Source organism: Equus caballus, chromosome 27 (genome assembly GCF_041296265.1).
Source record: "Equus caballus isolate H_3958 breed thoroughbred chromosome 27, TB-T2T, whole genome shotgun sequence".
Classification (NCBI taxonomy): Eukaryota; Metazoa; Chordata; class Mammalia; order Perissodactyla; family Equidae; genus Equus; species Equus caballus.
This window is the reverse complement of record NC_091710.1, coordinates 21,034,724-21,056,831: the sequence shown is the minus strand read 5'-3', so window position 1 is coordinate 21,056,831 and position 22,108 is coordinate 21,034,724. Positions and strand designations below refer to the sequence as shown.

At 36.5% G+C, this 22,108-nt stretch overlaps 1 protein-coding gene across 3 annotated transcripts in view; it reads right to left on the bottom strand.

Annotated features, from left to right (window-relative positions):
• Positions 1 to 22,108, bottom strand: part of KAT6A (lysine acetyltransferase 6A) — a 111,615-nt gene that overhangs the window by 44,146 nt on the left and 45,361 nt on the right. Inside the window, exons 1-6 of one of the 3 annotated variants that reach the window (XM_023630434.2) lie at positions 18,137 to 18,398; positions 15,065 to 15,173; positions 5,286 to 5,401; positions 4,484 to 4,565; positions 2,074 to 2,209; positions 418 to 734 (exon numbers count right to left, since the gene is read on the bottom strand). In XM_023630434.2, the coding sequence (XP_023486202.2) occupies positions 418 to 734; positions 2,074 to 2,209; positions 4,484 to 4,565; positions 5,286 to 5,401; positions 15,065 to 15,173; positions 18,137 to 18,226 (850 nt within the window). In that variant the 5' untranslated portion in view covers positions 18,227 to 18,398. Of the gene's footprint in view, positions 1 to 417; positions 735 to 2,073; positions 2,210 to 4,483; positions 4,566 to 5,285; positions 5,402 to 15,064; positions 15,174 to 18,136; positions 18,399 to 22,108 lie in introns of those variants that run through there. The other 2 variants (XM_023630432.2, XM_023630433.2) reach the window with 2 other exon arrangements.

Sequence of the window (22,108 nt, the reverse complement as noted above, 5' to 3'; positions counted from 1 at the left end):
TTTGCACATATTTTGGTCTTTTCCTTATGCTTAGATCAGCAGCATTTTATCCACCCATACTCTTTCGAATTTCCTTCTGGGAATAAAGTAAGCATCAGGATGCTCATCACATGATTTATTTTGTAATTTAGGAAATGTAAAGTTATCCTTCATTCAAGGTCATAGTCCAAATTTCTACAGGCAGATTCTTTGTGGTTCTAAGAGCTTCTATTTGTCTGCTCTGCAACTTTATCCCTAGCCTCTAAACTCCTGCCATAGTTATCACTTTAGTATCATCTAAATAAGCATGTTTAATATGTTCTTATATTCCATAACCAATTTTTAATAATCAAATATAAATCTATTCAAGATAACTAGTGTCATTCCAAATAACACGCTTTTGGAATACTTTTTCTTTCTAACTGAACAAACTTTTACCTGTGGGCCAGTCTGAAGTGCTTGATTTTCTGTTGCCCTTTTTCCTGATTCTGTATTGCTCAGAGTAGTCTACCACCTCCCCTCGAGGCTTCCGCCCATCAGGGGAAGGGGTAAAGAATTTGGTAAGGCCATCAATGAGCCCTTTGGTTTTCTTGTTGAACTTCAAGGGGACATTGCTATCTCTGCAGAAGTCCAAGCCATCTATTCGCTCTAAATATCCTTCTTCTGATGACGATGCTGATTGGCTGGAGAGAGTGATTTTACGTTTCCGACCCCTTCCAGGGCCAGTTCGAACTTTGCTGAAGGGACCTTTTGATCTAAAGAATCAAACAGGGAAAAGGGTAACTATTAAAAAGAAATCTTTATAAGGTTTCCATTTAATATGTAACACATAATAAGTAAATAACACAGCTTTATAATAAAAATCTGTATGGTTAAGAATATTCCATAAACTATATTATATAAATCAGAAGTAGCATTATTATTAGAAACATCTATTTCTTGGAAGCCTAGTTATTTTACAGTGAAAAGAATCCTAGGTCAGGAGTCAGAAGGCATGTTTGAGTGATAATTTTACCACTTACTAGCTGTACATCTTGGACAAATCCCATTCTCTCTAAACATCAGTGTCTTCATCTGTAAAATGAGAGGTAGACCAGAGGACAACTACCACCCTTCCAGGTAGAAGGTCCTATGACCTCTGCACCAGCTCAAAGTTATGCCTTTACCTCTAAACCCAAGGACAGGTTACTCTCTGAAAGTCAGGAATCAAAAGATCATTTTATGGGAGAATTAAACCTTGATTTAAGATTTAAAATATGAACTACAATACTGGTTCTGTACATTTCAACCCGCAAATGCCCATTCACTTCAGTTATATCACTTTTAAGACAGTCTTAAGTGTAGAAAAAGGTGGGTAAAATTTTTGAGAATAAAGAGAGGTTCACAGGCCTAGAGGTATTTTACATCATCAAAGGTGAATTACTAGAGATACTCAAAAAAAAGACAATTAGTGACTGAATCTTGCCCCACCTCCTCCAGACATAGCCCAGTTTCCTAGTCCATAAGGGATAATTATATCCCTGATTTCTGCTAATAGATGAAAAGCTTACATTATTTTACATCAGGACACAGAAACAGGACTTAGCTGTGACCTCAATAGAAGAAGCTATTCAGTGATTTGTACACCTAATAAAAATAAAACTACCAAGACTACATCAGGAGAAGAATCTGTGAAATGCTACAATAACATAATTTTTTCGTTCTTGTTTTTCATGTAAGAGAAGCAATATAAGGCAATGGTTAAGAGCCAGACTTTGGTGCCAGACTACTTGGATTTTAATCCCAATTCAACACTTATTACAAACTTACACAAGTTAATCACTATCCTGTAGTTTCCTCCTTTGAAAAATGAGAGTAATAAGAGCACCTATTTCAGTGGGTTGTTGGGAGAACTAAATGATTTAACATGAGTAAAGCACTTAGAACAGTGCCTTGGTACTTTATTAAAGGGCTCAATAGGTGTTAGCCATTATTACTACATAAAAGTGCGAGTTCTATGAATTGAAACTTTTTCATAAAGCAAACAAGTGAATCCTACACTATAGAGAAGACCCTATCCTTTTCTCCCCTCACCTTGCCACAAGTACAACTTACACCGTGTTTTGTTTCTTTAACCTGTTTTTTGGACGTCCTATTGGATTAGCATAGCGCCGTTTTATCTGTGCCGCCTTCTTCTGTAGCAGTTTTCGTCCTTTTTTCCTAGGTCGACATATTTGACATATCCACATGCCTATTAAGAAAGAAAATTCCACATAACAGCACAATAGATATAAATACACTGACAGTGTTCAGATACTCTAAGCCAGGAGTTGTTAACTTCTTTCGGGTCAAGGACTCTCATTAGGAATCTGATGAAAGCCCCCCAGAAAAATAAACACAAAAGTAAATACACACAAAATTCTACAAACAATTGGCAGAGATTCACAAGTATTCTGAAGGCCACATTGAAGTCCACTGATCCTCAGTTAAAAATCCCTGTTCTGGATCTAGCACTCAGATATTGGTTTCTAATTACCATCCTACAAGAAAAGAAGCCAAGATTCCATAGAGTAATGGCTCATTCCAGGAGTACAGTAGGAAAAATACAACGAATATCTTGTGGTGCCAGAAAATGAAGTGCTCAAAAGATGATGCAGGCATGTCAAAAGGACACTGTAGCCAACCTGAAAGAGCTCCCAATAGCCAAATCTGGGTCAATCTGAGAAAAAACAGAAATAATCACAGCAATAGCTTATAATCCATAGAATAAAATAAACATCCATGAGTCCACAGTGCTATAAATAATTGAATAAACAAATAAATAAATGGGAGAAAGGGACGGCTCTTCCTTACAGCAGAATTTCAATTAATGAACATAAAAGGAATGATGGAAATACAAAGATCATCATTATGCAAACACCACAGTAAAAACTGGTGAAGCAAGAATCAATGATGGATGCTAAAATTAGTGGGCAAAGCAGAAAAAGAATAACTTTACAATGTCGATCAGATTTCTCCACTGTAATCAAGTGATCAAAGTTAACAATACTAGTAATAAGACATACCAGTGTAATATATCCCTGTTATGATGCACTAAGAAAGGGCACAACATCACTTCCGTGGTATTCTTGTCAAACTTCATGATAATCTAATCATGATAAAGCAAAAGACAAACTCAAATTGAAGGACTTTCTACAAAATAACTTACTAGTACTCTTCAAAAGTGTCAAGGGCAAGAAAGACAAAGTCCGAAGAATTAACACAGACTGGAAGAGACTGGAGAAATATGACAACTAAATGTAATGTGAGATCCTGGATTGGACTCTGGACCAGAAATTCAAATAAAGTCTGTCTGTTAATGTACCATATCAATGTTAGTTTCCTGGTTTCAATAATTGTATTATGGTTTCCTAAGATGTTAACATTAAGGCAAGTTGGGTAAAGGGTACAATGGGAATTCTCTGTACTGTTTTTAACCATTTTTCTCTAAGTCTGAAATTATTTCAAAATAAAATGTTTCCTGCTTTAAGCTGCTATAAAACTTTTTTGTAGGCATTCAACACACAGGAATGAAGTCCTAAGAAAATCTTTCTTATCTTGAAAGATTCTCAGAAGGCCTTTTGTCCAGATTTCAAGTAAATGGAAGAGGTAGGAAAGGGGAGTACTTATTCTTCCAATATATATAAAATGTAAGACTTTTCAATCAATAGAGTGGCGTAAGATGTACTCAAAATAAATTTCTAAGGTGGAATAAGTTGGCTACACCTAAATGTAAGTCCCTTTCCATCAAAAGGAAAATTTCTCCAGACATCAAATATCCTATAAGCATTTTACTTACGAAACCTATAAATCAGAAAATCAGAGTTGAAAATGGAATTTGTGTTAAGACAAAGCAGAGGAGACTAACTGGATTCTTTTTTTTTAAGAAACTAGAAGTATATGATAAGATGGAAGTCTAATCCACTGGCAATTACATCTCAACTAAATACCTTTCAAGAAACAGGAGTCAAAAGAAGAGAAGAACATTAAGCTGTATTCTTATGATTTGGGCACTTATTTGTTTGGAAATTATAAAAAGTGTTTTGGTTTTTTTTTAAGTTTTGAATAAACCAGAGACTCTCAAACCCTAGGCCCCTCAAGTGATGAGCAGTGATGTAATCAACATGACCTAATACAATTTCATTTTTTTCCTGTAAAGAAAGAGATACTTCAAAATATTACATAAGGCAAGTATTTCATCCTCTAGCTATAGGACTGGCAAATATTTATAAATGAACCACTTCACCTTCCATGGACGCTTAAATATTGAAAATAGAGAGAAATAGTAATAAATCCATACTACATAAGAATGTTAGGATGACTAAACAGACTATCCCCATCTTTAAGGTGACAGCTCTCTTCCTACTTATACAATCCCAAAGAGAAACAAGCGAATTATTCTTTCATTGTAGCAAAGTAGATAAAAAGTGCTTTCACTAACATGCCCCTTTACATTGCCAGTTTGTTTTCAGAAAGTATTTCTCACCTTTTGGCATCCGGGTAAGTGGTGGATCACAACACTCCATGTGAAAACCTCGGTCACAGGAATCACAAAAGAGCATGTTATCCTAAAAAAAGAGAAAGGACAGTTCTGCTTAACCTTCTGAAACAGAAACATGTCAGGATCATGACTTCATAAAACCTATGAAGTTTCAAAAATCTCATAAAGGAGATGAGTTACCATAATAGTAAAAGTTTCCTTAATTTGTATAAACTGAGTACAGACAGCCCTCGGTATCTGCGGATTCAGATTCCGACTAATGGACTTGAGCATCGTGGAGTTTAGTATCCGCAGGGGGTCCTGGAACCAATTCTCAGCAGATATCGAGGAACAACCGTAAATGGACAGTCTGAGTTAGCAGAAAGGTTTGTTTCACCCAATCTTTACTAAAGAACTACAGTTTCATTACTTTGAAGTTTATCCAGTAACCAGATGTAAGCTAAATTTAGTTATTTTAATAAAAAAGAGAAAAGGACAATTTGTAATTAATATACTGACAATTTCTAAATGAATGCCTCTATACTATTCAAACAAATTTCAGGAGTATGTCTTTAAAGTAGCTTACTCTTTCTGCAAATAGATAGCTAGGTGCTTTAGAAACTATTTGGAAATAATCCAAGTCTCAATGAGCAAGTATACTAAACTAATGATGTATAATTTAAAGAGGCTACTGTTCTAAATTCTGCTGGAGCATTACTGAAAAATAACCAACCATATTTAGAGGGAATGCCAGTTGTACCTTCTACATCTAAATGAAATATTCACAATGGAAGACAAAGATACTCACTGCATTTTTGCCTTGATCTCGACAGGAGCTGCACGTTTTACACTCAATGCACTGCCACCGTAAGGCCTTCACTCTAACCGTTAGTTCAGCGGAAAACTTTAAACAGGATGGATGACCTAATAAGAGGAAAAGTCACAAATGAAACAAGAATCATTTTGTAATTGTACTAAAAGAATAATGTAGAAAAAGGCAATTATCTTAAATCAAAACATATATCAAAGAAAACAAGATACTCCTGGAAGCTTGCCATATATGTCTCATCAGGACTTGGCACTCCAATTCAGTTTTACCAACGCTAAATAGAATTCTGTACATGCACACCTCCCAATTTGATTATAAAAAACTTCAAAAACTCCAAACTTTTATCAGGCCTGCATTAAAGCATTATGTGTATACCCTTGCTTGTATGGATATGGATACATAATATGCCCAGGTCATTCTGGAAAAATACACAAAAACTGTTTACAATTATAACATCCTAGGATATGGAGCTATAAACATTTCAAAGGAAAAGGATTTTACATTTCACTTTATACACTTCTGTGCTCTCATTTTTTTAATGTGTTACTTTTATAACTAAAAAAATATATAATAAAAATACCATCATTTAAAGCGAGTTATTTACTCATGATTTAAGGCACTTAAGCTAAAACTAAAACCTAAGCAGTATTTCTATTGTGACCAGAATTAATAGTAACAGAAAAAAACGTTTCCTCTTCCAAGAGTTATTATTAGTTTGTGTCTCAAAAATTTAGAGTAGCCAATTTGCCCTCAACTCTGAAAAGATTTGTCCCTTTCCTCTAAAAGTTAGTTATGTTTATTTTTCTTTGATGAGAGAAAGGGCTGGTTAAATTATCTTCTCTCCTCTCTCTTCTATTTCTAAATAACTTTCTCTTTTATGAGATGGGAAGAAGTTTATTACCAAAACATCACTGACATCAAAGGAAAATGGGAGAGAAGATGTAAAAATCTCATTCATAATCACATCATCCTGGAACAGCCATTTTCATGTTCTGGTTTTCCTTTTTCAATTCGCTAAAAGCCCTTGCATAGTTTTAATTATAGGGTATATACATTTTTGTTTGGCTTTTCTTCCTTATTTTATTCAAGTAAATTTTATATTTATATTCCTTAAACTGATTATATTCCACTAAGTTGATATACTAAACCTACCTGACCATGTCCCCATTGTTAAATACTTAGCCTATTACCCACAACAGTTAGAATACTAAAATGAATTATTTCATATGTTTAGAGATGCTTTCCTTCTTTTAAATTAATTCCTTAGAATGAATTCCTAAAAGTGGGGGTGGTAAGTGAAATGAAATAAGCATTTTTATAGCTTGAGAGGTCGACATACACTGCCAAAACATGTTCCAAACCCTATGACATAATACCCAGTGCCACCAGCAAAGTATAAATGTGTTACCAGAATTTCGTCAGCTCTAGATGTGGGCTCTCTTACCTTTCAAGTTTTATTACTATAAAAGCTATCACAGGACACTTCACTGCTGCTGTGGTGTGCATTCCTATGATTACCTGAGTAAACTGTTTTTTACAGGCTCAACTATTAACTTTCTCTTCTATAAGCTACCTCTTCATAGGCTCTGCCCCTTGGACTTTATGCTTAGAAATGTAAACATGTTCTTTATACTTTATAGCTTTTGGTCCTTTGCCATATTTAATGCAATTATTTTCCCCAAATGATTTTTGCTTTTTTAAATTTTGGGTATTTTAGTTCTCAATTTGGAAAATATGCAATTTCACATACTTGACTATGTCCATACTTTTCCCCCTTGGTTATTATGATAACCAGGCTCCAAGTTGCCCTAAAGTTATTCTTGCTTCCTGGTAAGAATACCAATTCACACCCTTATGTAATTCCCTCCCACGATGAGGAGGGCTGATCTGTGTAACCAATAGGATACTGCTGAAATAACAAAGTGTGACTTCTAAGGCTAGATTATAAAAGATATTACAGATTCCACCTTGCTCTCTCTCTCAGATACCTGCTTGGGGGAATCCAGCTGCCATGTTGTGGACACTCATGCAACCCTATGAAGATGTCCACATGACAAAGAACCGAGGCTTCCTGTCAACAGGCAGCATTAACTTGCCAGTCAGATAAGTGAGTCATCATGGAAGACTTTGGATGACTGAAGCATCAACTGAAATCTTGACTGCAATCACATGAAAGAACCCAAGTCAAAACTACCCAGGTAAGCCACTCCCAAATTCCTGCCCACAGAAACAACACGAAATAAAAATGTTTGTTGTTGCTTTTAGCTGCTAAGTTTGGAGTAATTTATTTCTACGGCAATAGACAACAAATAGTTATTTATTCTACTAGTTCTTTAAAAGTTCCCTCTAGAGTAATAATTTTCAAATTGCACTCTTCCCTATGTTACAGAAATTCAGAGACCACCTCAGATATACTGCGTCACAGAAGGTAGGGCTATAACACAGCCCTCCTCTACACCCCCATTCCATTCCCATCTCACCTACAGCAGATTCATTTTTATGTTTTATACATTTGGGTTCCCATAAGATTTCCTAAGGATTCCACTAACTAAAACAGTTTGTAAATTGCTGTATCGTACAACATGTCATTATTTTTTTATCTAATCTTTTATGATTTTATGGTTGATATTTAACTGTGAAATCTACCCAAAGTTCATTTTGCTTTGTGATATTATGCTAGATATGGTCACCTACCACTCAAGATCTCTTCCCACCTTCTTCTAATGCCTTCTATATATAAAAACTGAAAAAGTAAAAACTATACTCCCTAGACTCCTTTGCAGTTAGGCTCTAGACATGAATTAAGTTCTACCAATTGGATGTGTTTGACTGACGTTTGAAAGACAGAAATGAAACAAAGACCTTCTTCCTCTTGTACTGACAGTTTTCTAATGATAAGCAAAGTCATAAAAAAGCCAGTATATGCTCTTCACCTTCATGGCTCTCCAGAGGCAGTTGTGATGATGGCCAAATTCAGAGTTTCTGTATTCAGCTACAGAACTCAATAATTCCACAGTGGCCTCCCACCACTTGCACCTCTTCCAGATGGAGGCAGATACAGTGACTCCCCTTGTGGGTCAGTTCTGCAATGTCCCAAGACTCAGTCCTTAAGGACCCACCTACAGCTTGCCTCTTCAGTCCTTCTAACAATTTCACAAATGCCTGATTCTAATTTCCTTTCCTCTTGAAGCAGCTAGTATGTCTTCCGGTTTCTGGACTAAATCCTGATTGTCATTGATATAAAACACTGAAAATTAAGCCTATGATCAAAGATAATTGTGGTTTACTAACGCCTTCCTGCAAAGCCTTGTAAGTTCTCAAAGCGCAGGCCAAGAGTACCTCTGGAATTGACAAATTATGAGACTCTTTGCAAAATCTCTTTTAGAGCCCAGAATTTCACACAGCTCACTAAATTGCAGTGTCAACACTCTACTTCCCAATGTGACATATGTAAGTTTCTATCAAGAAAAACAAATCTGTTATCATCCTGGTTCTATTAAGTCTATGTAAAGCTTTTTATTAAAAAAAACAAAACTAAGTGATGTCAGCATCATGGCAGAATATGCTCCTCCCTTAGACTCTCCCCACTAAGACACAACACAAAGGACATTCATAAACCAACAGAGGACATTTACACAACACAACAGACATTTGAGAGACCCACACAGCCATATGTCTGAAGGTGGAGGTGCTGGAGCCCCTGGGAAGAAGTGGAAGGAAGTAAAAGGATCTCCTCTCCCTCCCCAGCAGCGACCTACGGCACAGGACTGCACAAAGCTCTGAAAGGAGAGGGCGGAAGGGCAGCCCTCCATAGGAACGTCTTTACTCTTCAAATTGCCTCCCAGCCATGGGAAATCTCCACACAGAGGAGGTTAAGCCATTGCAGGGGTGTCTTCACCAAGCCAGCACCCCAGGAGGGCAAATAGCAAGGGCAGAGTGAGAACGCCCCCAGGATCACACACACGAAGGAAAGTGCCCCACTCCCCGCACCAGCTCAGCTAGTTGGCCAGAGCAAGGGACCCCCACCAGAGCACCTGCTCATACATTACTAAAGCAGCAGCTGCCAGCAAGCAACTGAAGACGGACCCTGTCAGCATAGATTCCAAAAGACAAGCACAGATGCCAGAGATTGTGGGAGGCTCAGAATATACAGCTCCTGCCTTCCATCACCCAGTGGAGGTGGGTGGAATCTGAGATCAGATACTACCAATATGCAAATGCACAAGTCCACCCCATCAAATAATATGAGGAGACAAATTAATATCAGCTCTGTTATTCAAGGACTCCAGATTTTCCTTTATCTCATTCATTGTGTTTTTCATCTCCAACATTTCTCTTTGGTTTTCTTTATAGTTTCAATCTCTTTTGTGGAGTATTGCCTCCGTTCAAGAAGAAGTGAGTTGGAGAACAGAAATACAGAAATGCTTCTGATGGAGGAGGATAGAGAACTAAGGCTAAAAAGAAATGAAGAAATTCTCTGAAAAATATCCAACTCAATTAGGAAATGCAACATAAGGATTATAGGTATCCCAGACAGAGATGTAAGGGAGAAAGGAACAGAAAGCTTGTTCAAAGAAATAATAGCTGAGAACTTCCCAAACCTGCGGAAGGGCCTGGAAGTACACATAAACGAAGATAATAGAATTCCTAATTACGTTAGTGTAAAAAGACCTTCTCCAAGGTATATAGTAGTAAAACTGGCAAAAGTCAATGACAAAAATCATTAAGGGCAGCAAGGCAGAAGAAAGCAACCTACAAAGGAACCCCTATCAGGCTTTTAGCGGATTTCTCAGCAGAATCCTTACAGCCTAGGAGAGAGTGGAATGATATATTCAAAATTCTGAAAGACAAAAACTTTCAGCCAAGAAAACTCTATCCAGTGAAAATATCCTTCAGATATGATGGAGAAATAAAAACTTCCCAGATAAACAAAAGCTGAGAGAGTTCATCACCACAAGACACCCCCCCAGACCCCACTTACAATAAATGATCAAGAAGGCCCTCATACCTGAAAAAAACAGAAAGGGTTTACAAAGCCTTGAGCAAGGAGATAAACAGACAAAATCAGGAAGTTGCAACGCTCTATAGAACAGGTTAGCAAACACTTAATTATAACATTAAAGATAAAAGGAAGGAAAACATCAAGACTAAATATAATCACTTCATTTTAACCACAAACTCACAACACAAAATGGAATAAGTTGCGACAACAATAACTTGGAAGGGGAAGAGGAGAGGGATGGAACTTGCTTAGACTAAAAAAATAATAAGCTATGAGAAAAAATGGACTATCTCTTCCATGAGACTTTTTATACAAATCTCACGGTAACCACTAAACAAATAATCAGAACAGAGACACAAATGATAAAGAGAAAACTGAGAAAACCATCCTAGAGAACTACCAAACCACCAGACTGAACCGGCACTATGAAAAACATGGGATGAGAAACAAGGGAAATACAGAACAACCAGAAAACAAGTGATAAAATGGTAGCATTAAGCCTTCATATATCAATAGTCACTCTAAATGTAAATGGATTGAATTCTCCAATCAAAAGACACAGAGTGGCTCAATGGATTGAAAAACAAGACCCAACAGTATACTGCCTCTACGAAACACATCTCAGCTCTAAAGACAAACATAAGCTCAGAGTGAAGGGATGGAAGATGATACTCCAAGTTAATGGCAAACAAAAGAAAGCAGGTGTTGCCAGACTTCTATCAGACAAAGTTGACTTCAACATAAAAAGGCAATGAGAAAGAAAGAGGTGCAGTGTATAATGATAAAAGGAACATTCCACCTAGAAGACATAACACTTACAAATATATATGCACTAAACACAGAAGCACAAAAGTACATAAAGCAACTATTAACAAACCTAAAAGGAGGTATTAACAACAACACAATAATAGTAGGGGACCTTAACACGCCGCTTACATCAATGGATAAATCATCCAGATGGAAAGTCAACAAGGAAATAGTGGAATTAAACAAAAACTAGACCAGGTAGACTTAATAGGCATACACAGAACACTCCACACAAAAAGAGCAGAGTGCACATTCTTCTCAAGTGCACATGGAACATTCTCAAGGATAGATCATATGTTGGGAAACAAGGCCAGCCTCAATAAATTGAAGAAGACTGAAATCACATCAAGCATCTTTTCTGACCATAACATTATGGAACTAGAAATCAACTACAAGAAAAAAGCAGGGAAAGGGACAAAGATGTGGAAACTAAACAACATGCTACTGAACAACCAATGGATCACTGGAGAAATTAAAGGAGAAATCAAAAAATACCTGGAGATAAAGGAAAATGAAAATACACCATACCAACTCATACGCGATGCAGCAAAAGCAGTCCAAAGAGGGAAAATCATAGCAATACAGGCCCACCTTAACAAACAGGAAAAATCTCAAACAAGCAATCGTAAACTACACCTAACAGAATTAGAAAAAGAACAACAAACAAAACCCTAAGCCAGCAGAAGGAGGTAAATAATAAAAGTTAGAGCAGAAAAAAATGAAATTGAAACAAACAAAAAACAGTAGAAAAGGATCAATGAAACAAAGAGCTGTTTCTTTGAGCAGATAAACTAAACTGACAAACCCTTACCTTAGCCAGACTTACCAAGAAAAAAAGAGAGAAGGCTCAAATAAATAAAAATAGAAATGAAAGAGGAGACATTACAACAGACACCACAGAAATACAGAGGATTATAAGAGAATACTATGAAAAACTATATGCCAACAAACCAGACAATCTAGAAGAAATGGATAAATTCTTAGACTCATACAACCCCCAAAAACTAAATCAAGAAGAAAGAGCCAATCTAAATAGACCAATCACAAATGAAAAGATTGAAACAGTAATCAAAAACCTGCCCAAAAATAAAAGTTCAGGACCAGATGGCTTCTCTGGAGAATTCTACCAAACATTCAAAGATTTAATACTTATCCTTCTCAAACTATTCCAAAAAGATGAAGAAGACAGAACACTTCCTAACATATTTTACAAGGGCAAAATCACCCTGATCCCAAAGCCAGACAAGGACAACACAAAGAAGGAAAGTGACAAGCCAATATCACTGATGAACATAGATGCAAAAATCCTCAACAAAATATTGGCAAACCAAATACAGCAATATATTAAAAGGATAATACACCATGATCAAGTGAGATTTATACCAGGGACACAGGGATGGTTCAACATCCAGAGATCAATGCGATACACCACATTAACAAAATGAGGAATAAGAACCACATGATCATCTCAATAGATGCAGAGAAAGTGTTTGACAAGATCCAACATCCACCTTTGATAAAAACTCTCAATAGAATGGGTATAGAAGGAAAGTACCTCAACATAATAAAGGCCATATATGACACACCCACAGCCAACATTATACTCAACAAGGAAAAAGTGAAAGCCTTCCCTCTGAGAATAGGACCAAGACAAGGATGCCCACTCTCACCACTCTGATTCAACATAGTACTGGAGGTTTTGGCCAGAGAAATTAGGCAAGAAAAAGAAATAAAAGGAATCCAAATAGGCAATGAAGAAATGAAACTCTTGCCATTTGCAGACGACATGATTTTATATATAGAAAACCCTAAAGAATCCATCAGAAAACTATTAGAAATAATCAACAACTACAGCAAAGTTGAGGGATGTAAAATCAACTGACAAAAATCAGTTCCATTTCTATACTCTAATAACAAACTAACAGAAAGAGAACTCAAGGATATAATCACATTTACAATTGCAACAAAAAGAATAAAATATCTAGGAATAAATTTAACCAAGGAGGTGAAAGACATATACAATGAAAACTACAAGACATTACTGAAAGAAATTGATGATGACCTAAAGAAATGGAAAGCTATTCCATACACATGGATTGGAAGAATAAATACAATTAAAATGTCCATACTACCTAAAGCAATCTACAGATTCAATGCAATCCCAATCAGAATCCCAATATCCCAATGACATTCTTCACGGCATTAGAGCAAAGAATCCTAAAATTCATAGGGAGAGACAAAACACCCTCAATAGCTATCCTGAGAAAAAAGAACAAAGCTGGACCCATCACAATCCCTGACTTCAAAATATATTACAAAGCTGCAGTAATTAAAACAGGATGGTACTGCACAAAAACAGGCACACATATCAATGGAAGAGAATTGAAAGCCCAGAAATAAAACCACACATAAACGGACAGCTAATCTTCAATAAAGGAGCTAAGAACACACAATGAAGAAAGGAAAGTCTCTTCAGTAAATGGTGCTGGCAAAACTGGACAACCACTTGCAAAAGAATGAAAGTAGACCATTATCTTTCACCATACACAAAAATTAACTCAAAATGGATCAAAGACTTGAAGGTAAGACTTGAAACCATAAAACCCCTCCCAAAAGAAAATACACATAGTCCACTCTTTGACATAGGTCCTAGAAGGATCTTTTCGGATAGCATGTCTACTCAGACAAGGGAAACAAAAAAATAAACAAGTGGGACTTCATCAGACTAAAGAGCTTCAGCAAGGCAAAGGAAACCAGGAACAAAACAAAAAGACAACCCACCAACTGGGGTAAAATATTTGCAAATCATATATCCAACAAGGGGTTAATCTCCATAATATAAAGAACTCACACAACTGAACAACAAAAACACAAACAACCCAATCAAAAAATGGGCAGAGGATATGAGCAGACATTTTTCTAAAGAAGATATACAGATGGCCAATAGGCACATGAAAAGATGTTCAACATCACTAATCATCAGGGAAATGCAAACCAAAACTACACTAAGATATTACCTGACACCCATTAGAATGGCTATAGTCACCAAGACAAAAAATAACAAATGTTGGAGAGGATGTGGAGAAAAGGGAACCTTCATAGACCACTGATGTGAATGCAAACCGGTGCACTATGGGAAACAGTATGGAGATTTCTCAAAAAATTAAAAATAGAAATACCATATACCCAGCTATCCCACTACTAGGTATTTATTCAAAGAACTTGAGCAATTCAAAGAGACTTATGCACCCCTATGTTGACTGCAGCATTATTCAAAATAGCCAAGATGACGGAAGCAATCCAAGCGCCCATCAACTGATGAATGGATAAAGATGTGGTATACATATATACAATGGAATACTACTGAGCAATAAAAAAAGACAAAATTGTCTCATTCGCAACAACATGGATGGCTCTTGAGGCTATTATGTTAAGTGAAACAGGTCAGACAGAGAAAGACACACACTGTATGATTTCATTCATACGTGGAATATAAACTAATACATGGACAAAGAGAACAGATTAGTGGTTACCAGAGGGGAAGGGGTTCAGTGGTGGGGATAAAGAGTAAAGGGGCAAGTACATTTATATGATGACTGACAAATAATAATGTACAACTGAAATTTCACAATGTTATAAAGTACTACGACCGCAATAAATTTTTCTTTAAAACCCTTTGTTAAAAGCCCATTAAAGACCTCAGAGGAAAAAAATAAAAACAAAATTAAAAATTGAGGAAAGAAAACCCTATGAGTTGATTAAAATTAACTGAATAAAACATTTCAACTATACATTTAAATCCTCCCTCACCTAGAAGCTCATCTCAGTTACCTAAAATTAGAACCAAATTAAAATATTACTTTCAAAAGGATGACAGATATAAATTCAGTTACACATACTTCCGTCATGCCTGACAGCACGTTTTAGAAAGAATACAGGGATCACGTACCACTGTTGCCACAGTCGGCACAAGAGATGAGTTCCTCTGGCTTCTTTTCTCTGTTTTGTTCTTTTGTACCAAGACAGAAACTACAGATGGGGATTGGTTCAGCAACCGGCTGTAAAGAAAAACACAATTAGTCAGGTACTATTACTTTTTTTAGTATTAATACAGAGTCACTAAAATTACAGTTTTAAATTCCTGTAAGAGTGACATGTAACTTTAGGACAAGTCTATCATTCTCCTAAATTTCCAACCAAGTAGCTGAGGTTTTAGAAAGTCTGCTTTGGCTGGACCTTTACAACTGGTCCTTGCAGTGACAACTTTGGTCCAAAAAGTCATATCCCAATCATGCTGCTCTCTTAAAAACTAAATGACACAGTATGGCTTAAACACAGCAAATCCTTCACCTAAGACTGAAAAATTCAATTAAATTAAGTGCAAGAAATCACAGTATCAGCCCTTAAAAAGCATGTGATATAGGAGAAAAGTGATAAGATGTATACAAATAAGCATTATGTAAGGCCAAAGACATTAAGTGCTATAAGAGAGAAACAGTAAGTGCTCTGTATAAGAGGGAAAGATAAAATTCCAATTGTGGTTTGGAGGAGAGAGGTTGAAAAAGGAAGACAACATGTATTAACTGCCAGTATTGTGTTATGGGATCTTAAGAAGTTTGTCCAGGGACAATAGATAATAATTGATAAAAGCAGGCTTAAACCTACAGCACTAGCCACCCCTCCCGCCCCCCCCCAAAGGAGGAAGATAAACACAATACGGGTATTATAAACAAGATGAACTTAAGTGTGCAGTCCGCTAAGGCCAGTGCTTAAAGGATATAGTTTCTGTGATAAGGAGTGGGGTGGGGAATAGGGAGAGGGGGAGAAGCTAGATCAGTTTGTGAAGGTTGCCACCAAATGTCTTGTAAAGAAGTTGGACTTTATCCTGCAGAAAAAGAACAATAACAGAAGGTTACTGAACCAAGAGATGATCACTTGTATATGAGAAAAATAATCCCAGTAGCAAAGTCAAAGACAAACAGTGGAAAACCTGAAGATAGGTAGAACATTTAAACAGTGATTCCAATAGTCTGAAGACAAGATAAGAACCTGAACCAAAACTAAGGAAATGGAATAGAAAGAATAGCTATGGACTTAGAAAACAACTAGTTGTGGAAGTGATAGAAAAGGAAATGAGTTACACAACTAACTCAACTGAAAATGGCAACATCAACTGTGAAAGGTAAGTCATTTTAAAGAAGAAAATGAAGAGGAAAGCAAAGAGATGACAAGTTTGATTTTGATGTGTTTAGTGGGAGGTACTCTCGGTCAACTCTCACCTATTTACGCTAGGCATTGTGCAGTATAGCAATATAAAGCCCTCAAGATGCTTTTAGTCTACTGGGGAGAATAGATAAAATGTTCGTATGTACCATGATAGAAGTATTACAAAGGCAGGCAAAGGAGGAAGTGATCAAGTAGGGGAAAGGGATGACAGGAAAGGCTTCACAGACTTAAGTTCTTCTGGAGGTATTTGACAGGCAGGCCCACCTGATGGGGGCATTCAAAGAAAATAAAGAAACGGGTTTTGGTGGGGCGGGGGAGGGAGGATGAGCTTAGTCTGGGACTTACTGAGCTTAAAATGCTCATGGAACATCCATGTAGCAATGTCCATGGACATTATGATATAGGGATCTAGAGTCAAGAGAAAGGTCTGGAAGTAAAAACCTAGGATTCGTAGACATACAAAATGGCATTGAGGTCATGAAAGCTGATGAGTTCTCATGTGGAGAACAGGTGGAAAGAAGGAGTTAAGATCAGAACACCAATGCGACTGGCAGAGGAAAAAGCCTGAAAAGGAAACACGGTAGTGAGACAGTTGGATGATATATCAATATGGAAATCTCCAACACAAGCAAAGTAACAGTACTGCACAGTCAAGGATTAAATGAGAGATGAACGGCTGGAAGTTGTCTTAATAACTGTGGCTGTAGTAAAGATGACCACATCCTTTCTTTAAAAAGGAATATGGAAAAGAACCAGGGAGTAAAGTCAGGAAAGACTTCATTCAAGAGTAGGAACTTGAAGTAAACTCTAAAGAAGACCGAGAAAGAAGGCAGAAGCAAGTCACGAGGTCTGAGCTTTATGTTGCAGACTCTAAGAACCAGTAGAAGATTTTAAGAAGAGGAATGATACGACCAAGACTTAAATTTTAGAAAAGTCACTCTATAAGCAGTTGAAAATGGACTGGAAGGGATATGATTACAACCCAGGCCACGAGTAATGAAGCCCTGAATTAAGGAACTGACAACAGAAATGGAGAAGAGAGAGAAAAGATATTTAAAAGACAGAACTGGAGGGATCTTACGGTTAATCAATTTGGGGTGGGGAGCACAGTAAGAAAGATGATGTCTAGAAAGACACCATTAAAGTGAAAAGGCAAGCCACAGAATGGCAGATCCTAACAACATATTTAACTGACAAATGGCTCATATCCAGAATATATAAAGAACTCTTACATGTCAGTAAGAAAGAGACAGAAAACTCAATAGAAAACTAGGCAAAAGATTTCAAGAGGTACCTCACAACAGAAAATACATGAATAATATGTAAACAGCCAACAAACATAAGAAAAGATGCTGAACCTGAGTAGCCATCAAGGAAGCAGATCTTCAAGGATGGGTACAATTATGAAGATTGGCAATAGTGAGCGTTGATAAGAAAGAGGAACAACAGAAACTGCTGACAGAAATACAAATCAACAAAACCACTCTGAAAACTATTTCACATTATCTACTAAAATTAAACATAGGCATACCATATGATCCAGCACTCCCACTGTAAGCTATATACCCAAATGGAGTACATACACACAAATACAATAAAACATACATAAAAATTATCAGAGCAGCATTATTCATAATAAACAGTAATAAAAAAACAAATGACAGTCAACAACATGGATGAATATCACAAACACTGAACGAAAGAACAGACATAAAAGAATACATACTGTTATCATTTTACTTATATCAAGTTCAAAAACAGTTCTACACTGTTATCAAGTCAGGGTAGTGGTTACCTTTAGGGAGAAAGGAAGAGGTGGTGAGTTGGAAAGGGACTTCTGAGGTATTGGTAATGTTCTTGTTCTTGACCTGAATGGTGGTTTCATGGATGTTAATAAAGTAATAATTAAGGTATACACTTACAATCTGTGCACCTTTCTGTATGTATATTTTAATTAGAAAGTTAAATTTAAATTAATGAACATCTATGGAGTAGGACTGTGATGCCTTTGGAATATTCTGAAAGAAATAGCAATGGTGATTTGGACATCGGAGTTTGGAACTTAGAAGAGAGAACAGGCTAGAGACAGATCTAAAAGACATCAACATACAGATGATAAGTGACAGCACCCAATGAGAAGGTGGAGTGGAGCGGAGTAGGTAGAAAGGGTAGAGAGTAATGAAGGGAAGGGGAGAAGTTAGATGAAGTCTGATATAGAAGAATATCAACATTTAGAACCATCAGAGGAAAAAAAGGAGATCGGAAGGGACCCATACGAGAAAAAATAGAACCAAGAGAAGTAATGACACAAGAATTTCAAGAAGCAGAGAGCAATCAACCATCAATGTTGGGAAGATAAAGTAGCTACTGGATTCTACAACTGAAAAACAGTTGGAGACCTCACTGAGAGAGAGCACTTTTCAGTGACAGGCTAAGAACTCAAGTCATAGGAACCAACAAACTGCCATGAAGGGACAGAGCAGACAGGAGACAGCTACAAAGAAATGCCAAAGGGTTTTAATGCGTTCTAGGTAGTCAAGATGAAAAAGACTAAATCTATTTAATTGTGGAAGACAAGACATGCATGGTCAAAGAGATTCAAGAACAAATAACAGGAACATATTAGATAGTAAAGTTTAGAATTGCACTGTTCATTATGGTAGGCACCACAAAACATGGCTATTTAAATTTAAAATTAAATTAAATAAACTTAACTCCTTAGCCACACTAGCTACATTTCAAGCGCTCAATAGTCACACGTGACGAACGGTTACGGTACTGGGTGGCACAAATATAGAACAATCCCATCATTACAGAAAATTCCATTTGATAACACTGGTTTAGAAAAGAGGATGGATTTTAAAGCATGGGTAAAGGGACTGTTCTTAGTAGTAGAGGATGATGTAATGCATATTGTTTGCAGGTAGGATGGTGGGAATGGGGAAAAAGTTGAGGGTGCTCATTTCTGATAGCCTCATTATTTCTGGAAAATAGGAAATACAATCACCTGCTAAAAGTGGGGCAGGGATTGGCCAGATAGAGCATGAGAAAAGCAACAGATGACTGAGAAAACTGAGAGGTGAGACTGGCTGTGTCCAAGAACTGAGATAGTGAAAATATCCTCCTCTCAAAATGGAAAGTAGACACACATTCCTCAGGCAAGACAGAATCAGAAAAGTATGTATGAACATAGAGAATAAATTCAAAGTACAAGAGAAAAGTTGATGGAGTCCCTGCAGAATGGTCTCTTTCTTTTTACTAAAATACAAGTTAACGTCACTTGCTTAAAGAGAAGTAGATAGGTATGGGTTTGTACATTTACAAAGATCAGAAGACACCTGGAAGTCTCTGTGTAGAAGGTGACAGGGAATCAATTAGTGATGTAAAACAAAACTGTCAATCACTCCTAACCACGAAGCTAAGTTGAGAAAGAATCAATTTGTAGTTTTTTCTAATCAAAATGGTTATACAACTTTCCCTGACAACTCTGAAGTCTTGGGCTGACAAAATCAGAAAGCTGTAGATTGACAAGATAACCCAAAAGGCGAAGCCCACTAAAATGAAAATACAAATATTTCTACAATAGTGGGCCGCAAAGTTGAGGCTGGACATCATAAAGAGCAGGGGGCTGACAAATTGAAAGTATAAGGAGTTAAGGTACCACTGGGATCCTGAAGAATGGAAATAGAGGTCCAGTAAAAGGACTGGAAAAGGAGAAGAACTGAAGACTGTGATCAGCGGAACTTTGGAGTTTGTTATTTCGTAAGAATAAAGCTCTAGCTAATAAAGGAAATCCCAAATAGCAAATGTGCATGAATTCTTTAATATTTAGTATGCACTATTCTAGACAACTGAGGGTGCACTGGTGAAAAATGCAGACAAAGCCCCCACTTTTATGGAGTTTACATTCTAGTTGAGTACAGAAGAAAATCAAATCGAAGACAACAAAGTTAGGAAGTCAAGAAGTTGGGAAAGCACGATTTTAGAAGGCCCATATAAATGTGTTCAATTCAGCAAAAATGATAACTGTGCTCAAAATAGGAAAGTTTTGTAAAAGCTTTTCTAAAGTTTTAGAGAAAAGAGTATTGGTAAATAATAGCTCCCCTCCAGAAAAAAGCAGAGCTCATGGTATTAGTAGATGGAAAGAACTTCATGTCAGAAGAATTTGTTCAATAAAGGAACAACAATCACCTAAGAGGTAGTAAAGATCAAGGAATATGTCAACTCTTCTCGGGTCTCTTCCCATCCCATCTTCTTTTTAAAATAGGGGTAAGAGTACGGAAAAATTGTTCCACTAGGAGGATACGGACACAATTCAATGTAATGGCCTACTAGTGGTAGACTAGTGGTATCACTTTCACATATAGACTACATTACTTCAGCGGTCTGGTTAAAAAAAGGACAAACTTGGGTTCAGATAAAGAATCCTGCACAACCTGCAATCACGGAGATGTTGGAGAAGCCTACACTATAATAAGAAGCTATAGGGCACAGCAGGAACAGTATAATAATTCATGTTAAGTTACCACAATTAACACACATTAGGTATAGCAAAGCACCTGGTTAATCTACTACTTCTGAAGGATAGACTAGATCACACTTAAGGGAGCAAACACACAAGGATGAAGAAAAGACAAAATCTGAAAAATAAATTATTGTTATTCTTCAGCATAGGAAATGCAGTCTTAAAAAATTAAAACTATGCAGTAATCTGTGTCTTCAAACATGTATCTTTATCATCTATAACTAGACAATAAAGTTCACAATGGGAGAAAATGTTATTTAAAATCATACCTACGAAATCCTTAGTAAAACCGTCCCTCTATGTTCCTGTATGTTCCCTTTAATAGTACTGCTATTAACATTTTTATATGTGATCAATACTTCATATTACTAGATTTTGTCTATCCCAAAACAAAATAACTGAGGTCATTCAAATCTATTCATTAAAGTCAGGGAGGGAGGGTAGTGTTTTAGATAAACTGGCTGCCTGGTTACCTGGAGCTGTGTAGACAGTTTAACTAAATTATTCTGGTACTTATCAAATAACCAAAGTCTTAGACTTTGCCTACTCACTACACCAAACAATTCACTAATTATTCCCAGTAATGACAACTTTACTTAAGTTTAAACAGTATTGATGTTCACAATGTGAAAATAAGACAGGCTGAAAAGCAATTTAAGTCAAATAAAGACACTGGTCCAAACGGACTCAAATTATACAGAAACAGAGAGTTTGGAATAACACGCAGCAGTGCAGCCCAAATTTCCTTAACCTAAACATTTCACATTGAAGATGCTTATTCACTGACATCATAGGACTAAGCACAAACATGATAAATTTTTCAGCTACCAAAACAAAACTGAATCCACGGAGAAATATTATTACTGACAACGATCATGATATTTTAACTAACTGATAATTTCAAGGCATTTTTTAAGTGCAACTTGGGAAAGAGTAATAGTACTTTGAAAATTAGTCATTTTAGCTGATGAGCTATAAGCAAAAAAGTAGTTTAAATAAGTCATCTAGATTAAAACATAATCTATGAGGTTTTCGTTGTTGAACAAACAGCACTGGTAATCAGTAACTGTGATTTGTTTTACAATATGCCTAACTATATTGTTAAGAGCATAAAAAATTATAACTCCAGATCATTCTCATTCCAAAAATATTAATAAGCCTGAAAATCAGTGAGAAAGGGCTAAAACTACATTGAGTTCACCTTAAGATTTGAATCTGAAATGTACCGGGGTGGTTCTAGGA